Genomic DNA, 11016 nt, shown 5'->3' with positions numbered 1-11016 from the left:
TCACTCTAGCCTGGGCAACAAAGCGAGACTCTGTTGGCTCAACCAGGGGGACACAAAGCTGGCTGGGAGAACAGGGTTCTGCAGAAGGCGTGGCCACCAGCTCTGTTTTGGTTTCCTGAGGCAGCTTTGTTGATGTGGCTGCTGCATTCAGATACTGGAGGGTGAGGAATGCCTGGGAGAGGCTGACCCAACACTCTCTGGTTCACTCAAACAGCTGAGGGCCACAAAGGTTAAGGCCACAGCATCAGCAAGGGGCAGGGCTGGAGCAGTGACAGGAGGACACTGGGTGGGTGGTACTCGGCTAGAACACAGAGCAAGCCTTCCTGACAGCGCTTCCATCAGTAAACAAGTTCTAAGCACTTCCAATAGATGTACATTTATTAATTGCTTCCATGGGTTAGTATACTAATACATTATGTACATTATAAAACACTCCACAAAAAGCAGACATTACAAAGGGATGAAATAAAAATATAGATAGAAATTCCCATATGTTCTTCCTGCTGCCCTTGGAGGTGTGTGCCCCTCTTTGGGGACCCCTACCAGAGGCCCAGGAGCCACCGAGAGGGAGGGTGGTCACCAGGGTCCGGGAGTGCGAGGTAAAGAGGACTGGGAGATGGAGGTCAGGCTGCAGGTCAGGCCCCAGGGAGGGAGGCTGTGGGCGGAGGGGGGTTGGGGTAGGCAGGATTGGGGGTAGGCAGGGTTAGGGTGCTGCAGCTCCTTGCTGCTGAGGAGGTGGAAGCTGCAGGCAGGGATCCAAGGACCCCGATCCAGGGCCTGGGGAGCCCAGCCTGGCGGGATCCACGAGGGAGGGTCCCGGCCGGGGGGGCCTGGGGCCCGGGGAGCCGGGGCACGGGAATCCCGGGCAGAAGGGCCGCGGGTGCGAGGCTCCGGAGTGAGGGGACTCGGGACACGGATATTCGCCCGGGTCCAGCTCCGCCAGCAGCCGCGACAGGTCGTCCACCAGGTGCCACTTCTCCTGGACCTGCTGCGAGGGGAGCGAGCGGCGGGTTGCGCGGAGCCTGTTCTCACGCGCGGGCCGTGGGGACGACAGAGGGCGGCAACCCTGCGGGCCGCAGCCCGAGACCACGCCCCGTCAGGGCCCGCCCCCAGCGCATCCAGAGACCACGCCCGAGGCCCGCCCCCAACACCGCCCGAAACCACGCCCCTCAGGCACCGCCCCCAGCCAGAGGCCACACCCACCAGAGCCCGCCCCCAACACCGCCCGAAACCACGCCCCTCAGGCACCGCCCCCAGCCAGAGGCCACATCCACAAGAGCCCGCCGCCAACGCAGTCCGAAACCACGCCCCTCAGGGACCGCCCCCAGCCAGAGGCCACATCCACAAGAGCCCGCCCCCAACGCAGTCCGAAACCACGCCCCTCAGGGACCGCCCCCAGCCAGAGGCTACATCCACAAGAGCCCGCCCCCAACGCAGTCCGAAACCACGTCCCTCAGGGACCGCCCCCAACGTTTCCAGAAACCACGCTCCTTAGGGACCGCCCCCAGCCAGAGGCCACATCCACAAGAGCCCGCCCCCAACGCAGTCCGAAACCACGCCCCTCAGGGACCGCCCCCAGCCAGAGGCTACATCCACAAGAGCCCGCCCCCAACGCAGTCCGAAACCACGTCCCTCAGGGACCGCCCCCAACGTTTCCAGAAACCACGCTCCTTAGGGACCGCCCCCAACCAGAGGCCACATCCACAAGAGCCCGCCCCCAACGCAGTCCGAAACCACGCCCTTCAGGGACCGCCCCCAGCCAGAAGCCACATCCACAAGAGCCCGCCCCCAACGCAGCCCGAAACCACGCCCCTCAGGGACCGCCCCCAGCCAGAAGCCACATCCACAAGAGCCCGCCCCCAACGCAGTCCGAAACCACGCCCCTCAGGGACCGCCCCCAGCCAGAAGCCACATCCACAAGAGCCCGCCCCCAACGCAGTCCGAAACCACGCCCTTCAGGGACCGCCCCCAGCCAGAAGCCACATCCACAAGAGCCCGCCCCCAACGCAGCCCGAAACCACGCCCTTCAGGGACCGCCCCCAGCCAGAAGCCACATCCACAAGAGCCCGCCCCCAACGCAGTCTGAAACCACGCCCTTCAGGGACCGCCCCCAGCCAGAAGCCACATCCACAAGAGCCCGCCCCCAACGCAGCCCGAAACCTCGTCCCTCAGGGACCTCCCCCAACGTATCCAGAAACCACGCTTCTCAGGGCCCGCCCCCAGCCGGAGGCCATACCCACGAGACCCCGCCCCCAACGCAGCCCGAGACCACGCCCCGTCAGGGCTGTCCCCAGCCAGAGGCCACAGCCACGAGACCCCGCCCCCAACGCAGCCCGAAACCGCGCCCCTCAGGGCCCGCCCCCAGCAAGAGCTCGCCCCCAACACCGCCAGAGGCCACGCCCCTCAGGGCCCGCCCCCAGCCAGAGGCCACATCCACAAGACCCCGCCCCCAACTCCTCCAGAGGCCACGCCCCTCAGGGCCCGCCCCCAGCCAGAGGCCACATCCACAAGAACCCGCCCTCAAAGCCGCCGGAGGCCACGCCCCAGTAGGTGGCCCCCAAAGACACCTGAGCCTGACGAGGACTGCGAAGCTGTAACCACACCCACAAAAGCCCCATCCCCAGCACACCAGAGACCACGCCCATCGTGTCCCGCCACAGCACCGAGACCCCACCCGAGGCCCCACGCCCTTCCAGGGCCCGCCCCCATCCTCCCTCGCCCCCGATCCAGCCCCAGGCCACGCACTCCTCAGGTGTCCCCGCCCCGCCCAGCGGACACTCACCCACAGCAGCTGCTTCCGGAGGCCGCGGATGGCCCTGGCGTTGGCCCGGGACTGGGAGACGCACACGGTCAGGACGAGGCTTGGGGCAGGAGGGGTTCAAGGTCAGGCTCCCCTGGGAGCGCAGGTGCCTCCTCTCCCCAACCTGTGCTCCTGCCCTGGTCCTGCAGTGCCCAGGACATCCCAGAAGGTGGCCCAGAAAGTGCCTGCTTTGCAGGTGAGGCACCGGGGCCCCTCGGGACCTGGGTGCCTGCTTCCCTGGGCTCTGCGCCTGGCTCCTGGATCCCATGAGGCTGGCTGGGGCTGCCCAGGTCTCCACCCCCCCATGGGAGGAAGAACCCCCGTCCCAGGTGTCCCATCCTGTGGCCCCTGTAGCCCTGAGAGGCACCTGAGCGTGACGAGGAGAGGAAAGCTGAAGGCGTGGGAACTGAGGTAGTGCAGGGCACGCTGGCCAGGGGGCGGGAGCCGGAGGGCCACCAGCTCTGGGACCACCTGCCAGGGGGCCGAGTAGTTGGTGAAGAGGCCGCAGTCCCAAGAGGAGTGGATGCTGGAGAGGGGCAGCCAGTGGGGCTGGGGTCAGAGCCCCAGGCAAGGAGCTGCCCGCCCCCCAGCCTCCGGGCGGTGCCTCCCCACCCCCTCCTGCACCTGGTGACCACGTAGCCCAGGGGCACCACGGCCAGGAGCAGGCCCAGGAGCAGCACCAGCTGGAAGAAGAAGGTGGAGCTGGAGGCCCGGAAGAGCCGCGGAGACGCCCTGGAGTTCCTCAGGAGGGTGTACTGGGGGCAGGCAGAGCACCAGGAGTCGGCAGTTGGCTGGGCCCAGGGGCCCGGGCCCAGGGCAGGGGGCGCAGAGCAGAGGCGGCCCAGCTTGGCCTGGCCCCAGGACACACTCAGGGCGCCCACCCCGCCGTGAGCCCGCACCTTCTTGATGTAGAAGGTGAGGAAGATGAAGACGCTGTTCAGCAGCGGCAGCAGGGGGCAGTAGAAGAGGCCCATCCAGGTGACTGTCTGCCCCGCCACGATGTCCAGCACGTTCTTGGGCACCAGGAACTCCTCCCGGTCCAGCCAGGTCCAGAAGCGACCCGAGAACCGCTCCACCAGCAGCCTGCGGGAGGGGGTAGGCTCAGGTACCACTGACTGGGGGGCTGCACTGGTCATGGCCCCGGACCGACTCTCGCTCCCACGCACATCCACGTGTGGACCTGGCTCACCGTTGGCCGTGGCCACTGGGCATCCCCACCATCCCCACACCACCCCCGTTCTCCGTGTCCCCACTCGGCTCACCTCCGCGGCAGGCTGACCAGGAAGGCGAAGGCCACGGTGAGGAGGAAGTTGAAGGTGCTCAGCTTGTACAGTTCCTGCCCCACAGAGTTCTCCCAGCACTGGGTGCAGAGGGAGGGGACCCGTCAGCCCCCAGTCCCCAGCCTCCCCTCCCTCACCCACCCTCACGAGGGGGGTCTCCGTGGCATAGGGGCCTTGCCTGGAGGCGGGTGTGATTGCTAAGTTAAAACCCAGGCCCGGAGGACAGGATTAGAGCAGGGAACCCCACAGCCAGGGCTGTCACGCTGCACAACACAGAGTCGGGGGGCAGTGGCGCCCCTGGAGGTGTGCTGCTGCATGGGCACCCCTGCTCACAGCTTGTCTCAACGGGGAGACCCCCAGGGGGTGACAGGGAGACTAAAGGGGCAGGGACAAGGCTCTGCACTGTTTGGGGCGGGACTCTGCGGAGGACGGGAGGGACCGGCCCTGCCAGGCTGCCAGCCACCTGGTAGTCACAGGCGTTGTAGCCGTGGGGCTCACAGCTGGTCCTGTTTCTGCCGATGCACAGCACGGTCTGCCCCAGCGAGAAGGAGAACATGCCCAGGCTGGCCAGCTTCAGCGCCACGCACCTGGGGGCGGGGCTGTGTCAGGGGGCGGGCCCAGGCACAGGAGCGCCCACCCAGGCTCCGCGGTAGCTGGTGTCCCAGTGGGATCCTGTCCCGCCCTGGGCCAGCCCCTCTGACCCACAGCCCAGCCTCTCAGGGGAAAAGGGGCCTGTTCTTAAATTAGTTTGGGAAACACTGCACAGCCTTCCCCTGCACCTGGCGCTGAGATTCCTATAAGACAAGCCTGCAGTAGAGACCTCTGTGGACCTTTCGGCGTCCTCATTCAGACGAGATTTCCTCTCTTCTACTGCCTGTTAATGTCCTTGCCCACTGACACTATCTCGTATATCATGACCATGAGCCTTGCACGCTTACTGCACGAAGCCTAACCGGACAAAACAGGTATGTCGCCCTACGCCAGGACCGCTGTGGGCACGTTCTCTGTAAGGGTGGGCCTTCCCAGTGCTGCCGAGGGGCTGGTATGATGGCTAAGCTGAAACCCGGGCACTCATGCCACGCGAGTGGCTGGGAGCAGTGGTCCTGTTGAAGGAGGCTGGGGGGAGGGGTGGGTGGGGACTTATTCTTTTATCTTTCATCCTTTTGAGCAGCTTGAATTTTTTTGCCACGTGTGTGTGTTATAACCTATTGAAAAATAAAGTTGCAAAGCAAAGCAAACACGGCTGACATTGGAGGAAGCAGTAGGGAATGCAGGCAGGGCCAGTGTGGGGAGAGGGAAGCCAGCTGGAGCTGGGGGGGTGCTGCACGTGAGCTGCTGGGCGTGTTGGAGAGGGGCTGGGGTCCAGACAGCACCCACGTGGTGAAATGGAGAATGGCAGAGCCTGGGGATGGGGGAGAGCTTGCTTGCGTTGGAACCTGCACCCAGCAGGCATGGTGAGCTTGACCTTGGCCGGGCACTTCACAGAGTGAATCTCAGTTTCCTCATCTGTCAAATGGGGATGAGGACGGTTTGGACTTCACAGGTCATGTGTGGGTTGTCAAGGTAAGGGTGTAAAACCCTCAGGGCATGGAAGCTGGGCATGTCCCCTGTTGCTGTGTCCCAAGCCATTTTCTGTGTTCCAATCCAGTTCCCATCACCCTCTGGCAAAACGGTCGTTTGTCTGTGCCTGGTTCAGACTAGTGGCTTTCTTCGGACGTAGGGGACTGGAAAGCTTCGGATCCAGGCCCCTGAGGTCATGTGCTGTGGATGCGCCCATCTGCCTGCCCTTTGGTGCAACAGCAAACAAGCAGAGCCTCCCAGCTGGGGACCCCTGGGTCACCCAGGCCACAACCAAGACAGAGTGGCAGGGCCAGACTCCTCTCCCGTCCCCCAGAGGTGGCACTCACCAGATAAGGATGAGGTTGACCTCGGTGTTAGGAGAATAATTCTCCAGCTGGACCAAGAACACAAACAACAGGGGACCCAGAAAGTTGACCAGGGCGATGACGCCAGGGGGCAGGTACTGGAGCAGCACAAACAGGGACTCCTGCAGGAAGCAGCAGGTCAGGGCAGCCCATGGCTAGAGGCCCCCGCAGCTCCCCCGGGCCCAGGGTCTGGAAGCCAAGGATTAATCCCAGCGGCAGCGTGGCGGTCAGTGGATGTCCACAGTGGAGCCAGTCTACCTGGCCGTGACCTTGTCATGACCTCTTTAACCTCTCCCAGCTTTGGTTTCCTTATCTGTAAAGTGGGATCATCCCGCCTCCCCCACAGTCTTGGCACCTCCTTGTTGTCCTGTGAGTACTTGGTGGCCCAGAAGATGGCACTGATGGCCCCAACCACCAGGAGCCCAATGAGGACGTTGACCCGCAGGTAGCTGAGCAGGTGGCAGGCCCTCTGGGTGGGGGACTGCTGCTGCACCTGCTGCAGGCGGTGGGTCTCCTCCAGCTCCACCTGCAGCAGGTGTGGGGGGGTGCGAGGGGAAGGGCGCTGTGAAACGTGCTCACACTCGCCCACTCGGTCACAGTCACACGCACTCTCACACTTACTCAGCCATGCACGCACACACACTGCACACTCTCACGCCGAAACACTCAGCTCTCACACACACCTTGAACTCGTTGCTGATCTCGTGCTTCTTGATGGTGGCCGCTTCCCGCACCTGGATGCAGAAGTCCCAGGAGGAGAAGACCTTGGCGCTGAGAGGCACCCTGTAGTCCCGATCCAGGAGTGGCTTCTGCGGCAGCCCCTTCACCATCCTGGGGGGCGGGACACCAGGGGCTGCTGGGGGAGGGGCACCCTGACCCTACAGCCCCGGCCTTGGCTGGGCTCTGGGTCTGGGGTGGGAAGGCCCCCACAGCCCCAGGTGCAGGCCTTGGGGGCACGGGGTGGTGGCCCTGCCCCTCAGGTCGCAGCCCGGGACTGCAGCTGGAGCTCAGGCTGGGGAACCCCGTGGATGAGCCTGCTGAGCAGGGCCAGGGATTTCCTGCCACCTGGGAGGCAACCCTGCCAGGAAAGGTGCCCTGGGGACCTCTGCTCTCACCTCCGCAGGGTCCCGCAGAAGCAGAGCAGCAGGCAGGCCAGCGGGCTGAGGAGGTAGGCCAGGCGGATGCTGTACGCCGCGCTGCCCTCGGGCCCCACGCGGTAGGCGCCATAGAAGAGATAGGTGTTGCTGAAGGCCTGGGGACGTCGACAGAGACAGCTGAGCCCCTGTCGAGCGTCAGGCTCCGTCCTAAGTGCGCTCCAGGTGTGAGCTCATTAGCCTCCCACAATCGCCCCATCAGGTAGAGAGTACCCCCATTTCTCAAAGGCTCACGGAGGTCACCCAGCTTTGAGAAATGGAGCCAGGACTCGAGTCTGCGAGCCACACTGTTAACCACTCGATGGCGTCCAGGGATGGGGAGGGTGCTTGTCCCAGAGGCCTGGACATTTTTCCCCCTTCGCTCCTTGCACCCCCAGCCCAGGCGGGCTCCGAGGGCCGTAGACACCTGTCCAGGAGCCTGTGCTGCACGGTGGCCTCTCCCTTTCTTTAACCCCATCGCTAGCCCTACCAGCCTGTCTCTGCAAAATTATCCTTGTAGAAGCCAAATGCCCTTGGAGAGCTGGGGTCCTCTTAGACTGGAGTTCCCTGAAGCCAGTTCCCTGGGTCTTCCAGGCCCCCTGGACCATAGCCAGCAGAGACCTCACTCACCCTGCCAGTTAAAACATTCCAAAGTTGATTGTGGAACTTCGGGACACCAGTCTGGGGCTGGTGGCTGCTGGGGCACTGGAGGGCTGTTGAGGAGGGGAGGGTCCCCAAAGCATGGGTGAGGCTCTGCCCTTACCACTCCATAGCCCCCAACCCTGGGGAGGCCAGCACCAGCCCACGGTGGTGCAGGTGGGCTCTGGGGAACCACTCCCTGCCGGGCACTCACTCAAGTTCATGGTGGGGCCTGGGTCACGGGGGTGGAGCCAGGCCAGGGGCAGCAGCACGAAGCTGGCCGTGACCAGCACCGTGAGCAGGTTGAGCAGCAGCAGGAAGCGGAGGAAGGTGAAGTAGGACTGGATTCCGGTGCCGAAGAGGCCTGGGGGGAGAAGAGCAGGGTGGGTCGGGGCAGACAGTCCGAGGGCAGACGCGCCAAGCATGGTGAGGGTGTCCAGCCTTGCTTGGACCTGCACAAGTCCAGCAGGACCTCTGACAGCCACCAGGGAGTGCTGTCACCTGCGGGGTTTGCCCTGGTTGTCGGGGTAAGGGGGTGTGTGAGGACAGAGAGGCTGACTGGTGGGGTGGACCAGGGCAATGGCAGCGGGAAGGATGCCCAACTCTCTTTTCCAAACTGGACATTGACACCCCAGGGGCGGGACGGGACGAGGGAGTGGGGTTGGCGTTCAGGCCCTACCCCCAATCTCGTAGAGAGACCCCTCCCAGAGCCCAAAGCCCCGGGCCAGGCGCTGCGCTGCCTCCCTCAGGCGCCGTCCTGCCATCTGCCGCCTGCGCTGCCACGACTGCCAGCATGAGGTCTTCACCCCCTCGGGCTCCCGCAGCTGCCTGGGGCAGGAGTGGTGATGGGGGCGCCCCCGAGTCACCCACCCTGCCCACCCGGCGCCAGGCTGATGGCGCGCCGGCCGGGGGATCTTCCCACAGCGCGGGCTTTGCACCCCCATCCGCGGGTGCACCCTCGCGCGCGGCGCGCCCCGCCCCCAGCCCCGCGCGGGCGGCACCCACCGGATGAAGCGCTTGTCGGCCATGGCGTAGGGCAGCGTGCGCACGGGCGCGCGGGAGGCGCACAGCCGCTCCATCTCCGACTCCCACAGCTCCTCCGCGGCCGGCTCAGGCTCCCGGTCCCCGGGGGCCTGCCCCGACTGCCCCGACCACTGCCGCAGCATCTCGGCGGCCGAGGGATGAGGCTGGGGGCGCCGGGCTGCGACCCCTGCTCCAGGAGGGATGTGAGACGCCAGGGGGGCGGGCCTCAAGGTCTTGGCTTTGGCATGCCCAGAAACGAAGATAAAGAATCCTGTGGGTTCGGGGTCTGGGCTCAGTCTCGCTCCAGCTCTCAGAGCGACACATGGCCAGGGGCCTCAGTCACCCCATCTGTCAAATGGGGCGAAAGTACCAAGGGCGGGTAAAGATGGGATCCGGACCATAACTGACAAAGCCAAGGCCTGCTCCATCCCACCCCTACCTGCCACCTGCGCCGCAGGCCTTCGGGCGTACGCTGGAGACAGTTCTGGCTCTGCACCTGCCAATTCGCTTCCGGAAGAAGCTCTCCGCTCAAGGCCTGAGAGCTCCCAGGATCTGCATCCTGCAGCGCCCGGCTTCGACGTGCCCGGACCCCTCCGCCTGCCTTCTCGAAGCCCAGCCCCAGGCCTGGGTCTGCTCCGGGTCCCCCCAGGAGCCCCACAGGAGGAGGCGTGGCGACAGCCCCAGCCCTGGGAATAGGACGGGGGACCCCACCGCCGCCCCTCGACCTCAGTTCTCACTTTCACCCCCTCGCCCTCCGCCTCCTCCCCCTACTGTGCATCCAGCTCACCTGGGGACCAGGGGACCAAGTCCCCAGAGGAGCCCCCACCTCCGACAGCTCCCGCCACGCCAGGCGGGGCTGTGAGGGAGCCGGGGACGGGTCACATGACAGGAACCCTGGTTCCCTCCGCTATCTGCTACCCGTCCACGACCTCTCTCCTTCCCCCACCCCGTTTCCTCTGCTCTAACTGAGGCCGAGAGGGCACTTCCTGCGCGCTGGGTGGGGGTCGGGCCCTTCCCTCCGCGCCGCGGGGCTCCTGCGACCGAAGGTCCGCACGGGGGTCTGCGCCTGGCCGGCCTGCGGGGCGCACAGCAGAGATCCCGCGCCCCAAGCCGGGGGCTGCTCCCGCGCGCTCGCCCGGGCCTGCCCCCTTCCGGCCGCGGGGTTCAGGGACGGGGCCCCTATCTCCCTGCCGCAGTTCGCCCTGAAGGTCGCGATAGGACACAAGGTGGGCCCCATGGCACCGGGCTGCTGGGCTTCCAGGAGCTCTTGGCCTTACTGCTGAGCTTCGCGCCTCTATCAGTGGCGCCGCCGGGGCCTAGTGCCCGGCCATAGTAAGCGCTCAGCAGTCGGTTCCATTCGTGTCCCTCCCAGGCCCGAGGTTTGACAGTCATCTTGGCCACCTCCCTGTCCTCGGATCCCCTGGGAGGCCCCACAGTCCTGCCCTTCCTCCTTGCTCCCTCTCTGCCTCCTGCAGAGCCTGGTCACCTCAGGTCTGAAAGCTCCTGGGGCCTTTCTGCCTCCCGCCCGCCTCCCTCCTGGTCTCCAGAGCCTCCCCTCTGTGCCAGGCCCCCAGCTGGGTGCTGGTGCCAGGCGGGGCAGGCAGTGGGCTGGAGGAGGTGGTGGTGGGGAGAGATCCACAAATGTAGGTCTGAATAGGAAGCGGCAAGTGCTCCTCTGAGGCTTAATCTAAGAAGGCTCCCTAGAGGAGGTGGCCTTCAAGTTGGGGCTGGGGGCATGCAAGTTCAGTGTGGGTGTGCAGGGCGGGGAAGCAGTGAGAGGAGAGGCAGGGCTGGGCAGAACCCAAGGCAGCCCTCCAGAAGACCCCACTGATCGCTGCAAAAGGCCCCAACCACAGCACCGCCCTCTCGTCCAGCTGTAAGTCGCTTCCTGGGTTCTTGCATTTGCCCAGGCTGCTCATGCCAGGAATGCCCCTCCCCCTCCAGATGGGCTTGGGGGGCCTCTCTCAAAGCCAGGTTCCTCCATAGAGCTCCCAGGAGGCCCGCGAGTCATGCCTCTGCAGGATGATGACCCTCTCAGCCTCAGTTTCCTTGTCTGTGAAATAGGAATATCTTGCCTACCTTCCTGGCTTGTGGGGATAACAGAAAACAGCACTGGGCACCGCAGCTGGGGACATCCACAGCGTCAGCGTCTTCCTTTCCCCTGCGCCCCACCCAGCACTCAGGGAGTGTGCCAGAACTCTCCCTGGACAGGCGAC

The 11016-nt window shown here is 65.1% G+C and overlaps 1 protein-coding gene across 6 annotated transcripts; it reads right to left on the bottom strand.

Moving 5' to 3' along the window:
• Window positions 1-366: 366 nt before the first annotated feature.
• On the bottom strand, window positions 367-11016 carry TMC8 (transmembrane channel like 8). 6 transcript variants are annotated; one of them, XM_075994812.1, is made up of 16 exons: window positions 10880-11016; window positions 8783-9071; window positions 8457-8605; window positions 7992-8141; window positions 7769-7851; window positions 7121-7257; window positions 6689-6836; window positions 6361-6531; window positions 5988-6127; window positions 4544-4667; window positions 4063-4160; window positions 3700-3883; window positions 3425-3555; window positions 3168-3326; window positions 2783-2861; window positions 367-988 (listed from the first exon to the last, which is right to left on the bottom strand). In XM_075994812.1, the coding sequence occupies exons 2-16, from the start codon at window positions 8941-8943 to the stop codon at window positions 704-706; spliced, it is 2199 nt and encodes a 732-aa protein (XP_075850927.1). In that variant the 5' UTR covers window positions 8944-9071; window positions 10880-11016; the 3' UTR covers window positions 367-703. The 6 variants fall into 6 exon arrangements, with proteins under 6 accessions (XP_075850927.1, XP_075850930.1, XP_075850931.1 ...); XM_075994815.1 differs by having other exon boundaries at window positions 367-985; XM_075994816.1 differs by having other exon boundaries at window positions 3425-3483.

Source organism: Microcebus murinus, chromosome 18 (assembly GCF_040939455.1).
Source record: "Microcebus murinus isolate Inina chromosome 18, M.murinus_Inina_mat1.0, whole genome shotgun sequence".
Taxonomy (NCBI): Eukaryota; Metazoa; Chordata; class Mammalia; order Primates; family Cheirogaleidae; genus Microcebus; species Microcebus murinus.
This window is presented reverse-complemented; position numbering and strand designations above follow the sequence as displayed.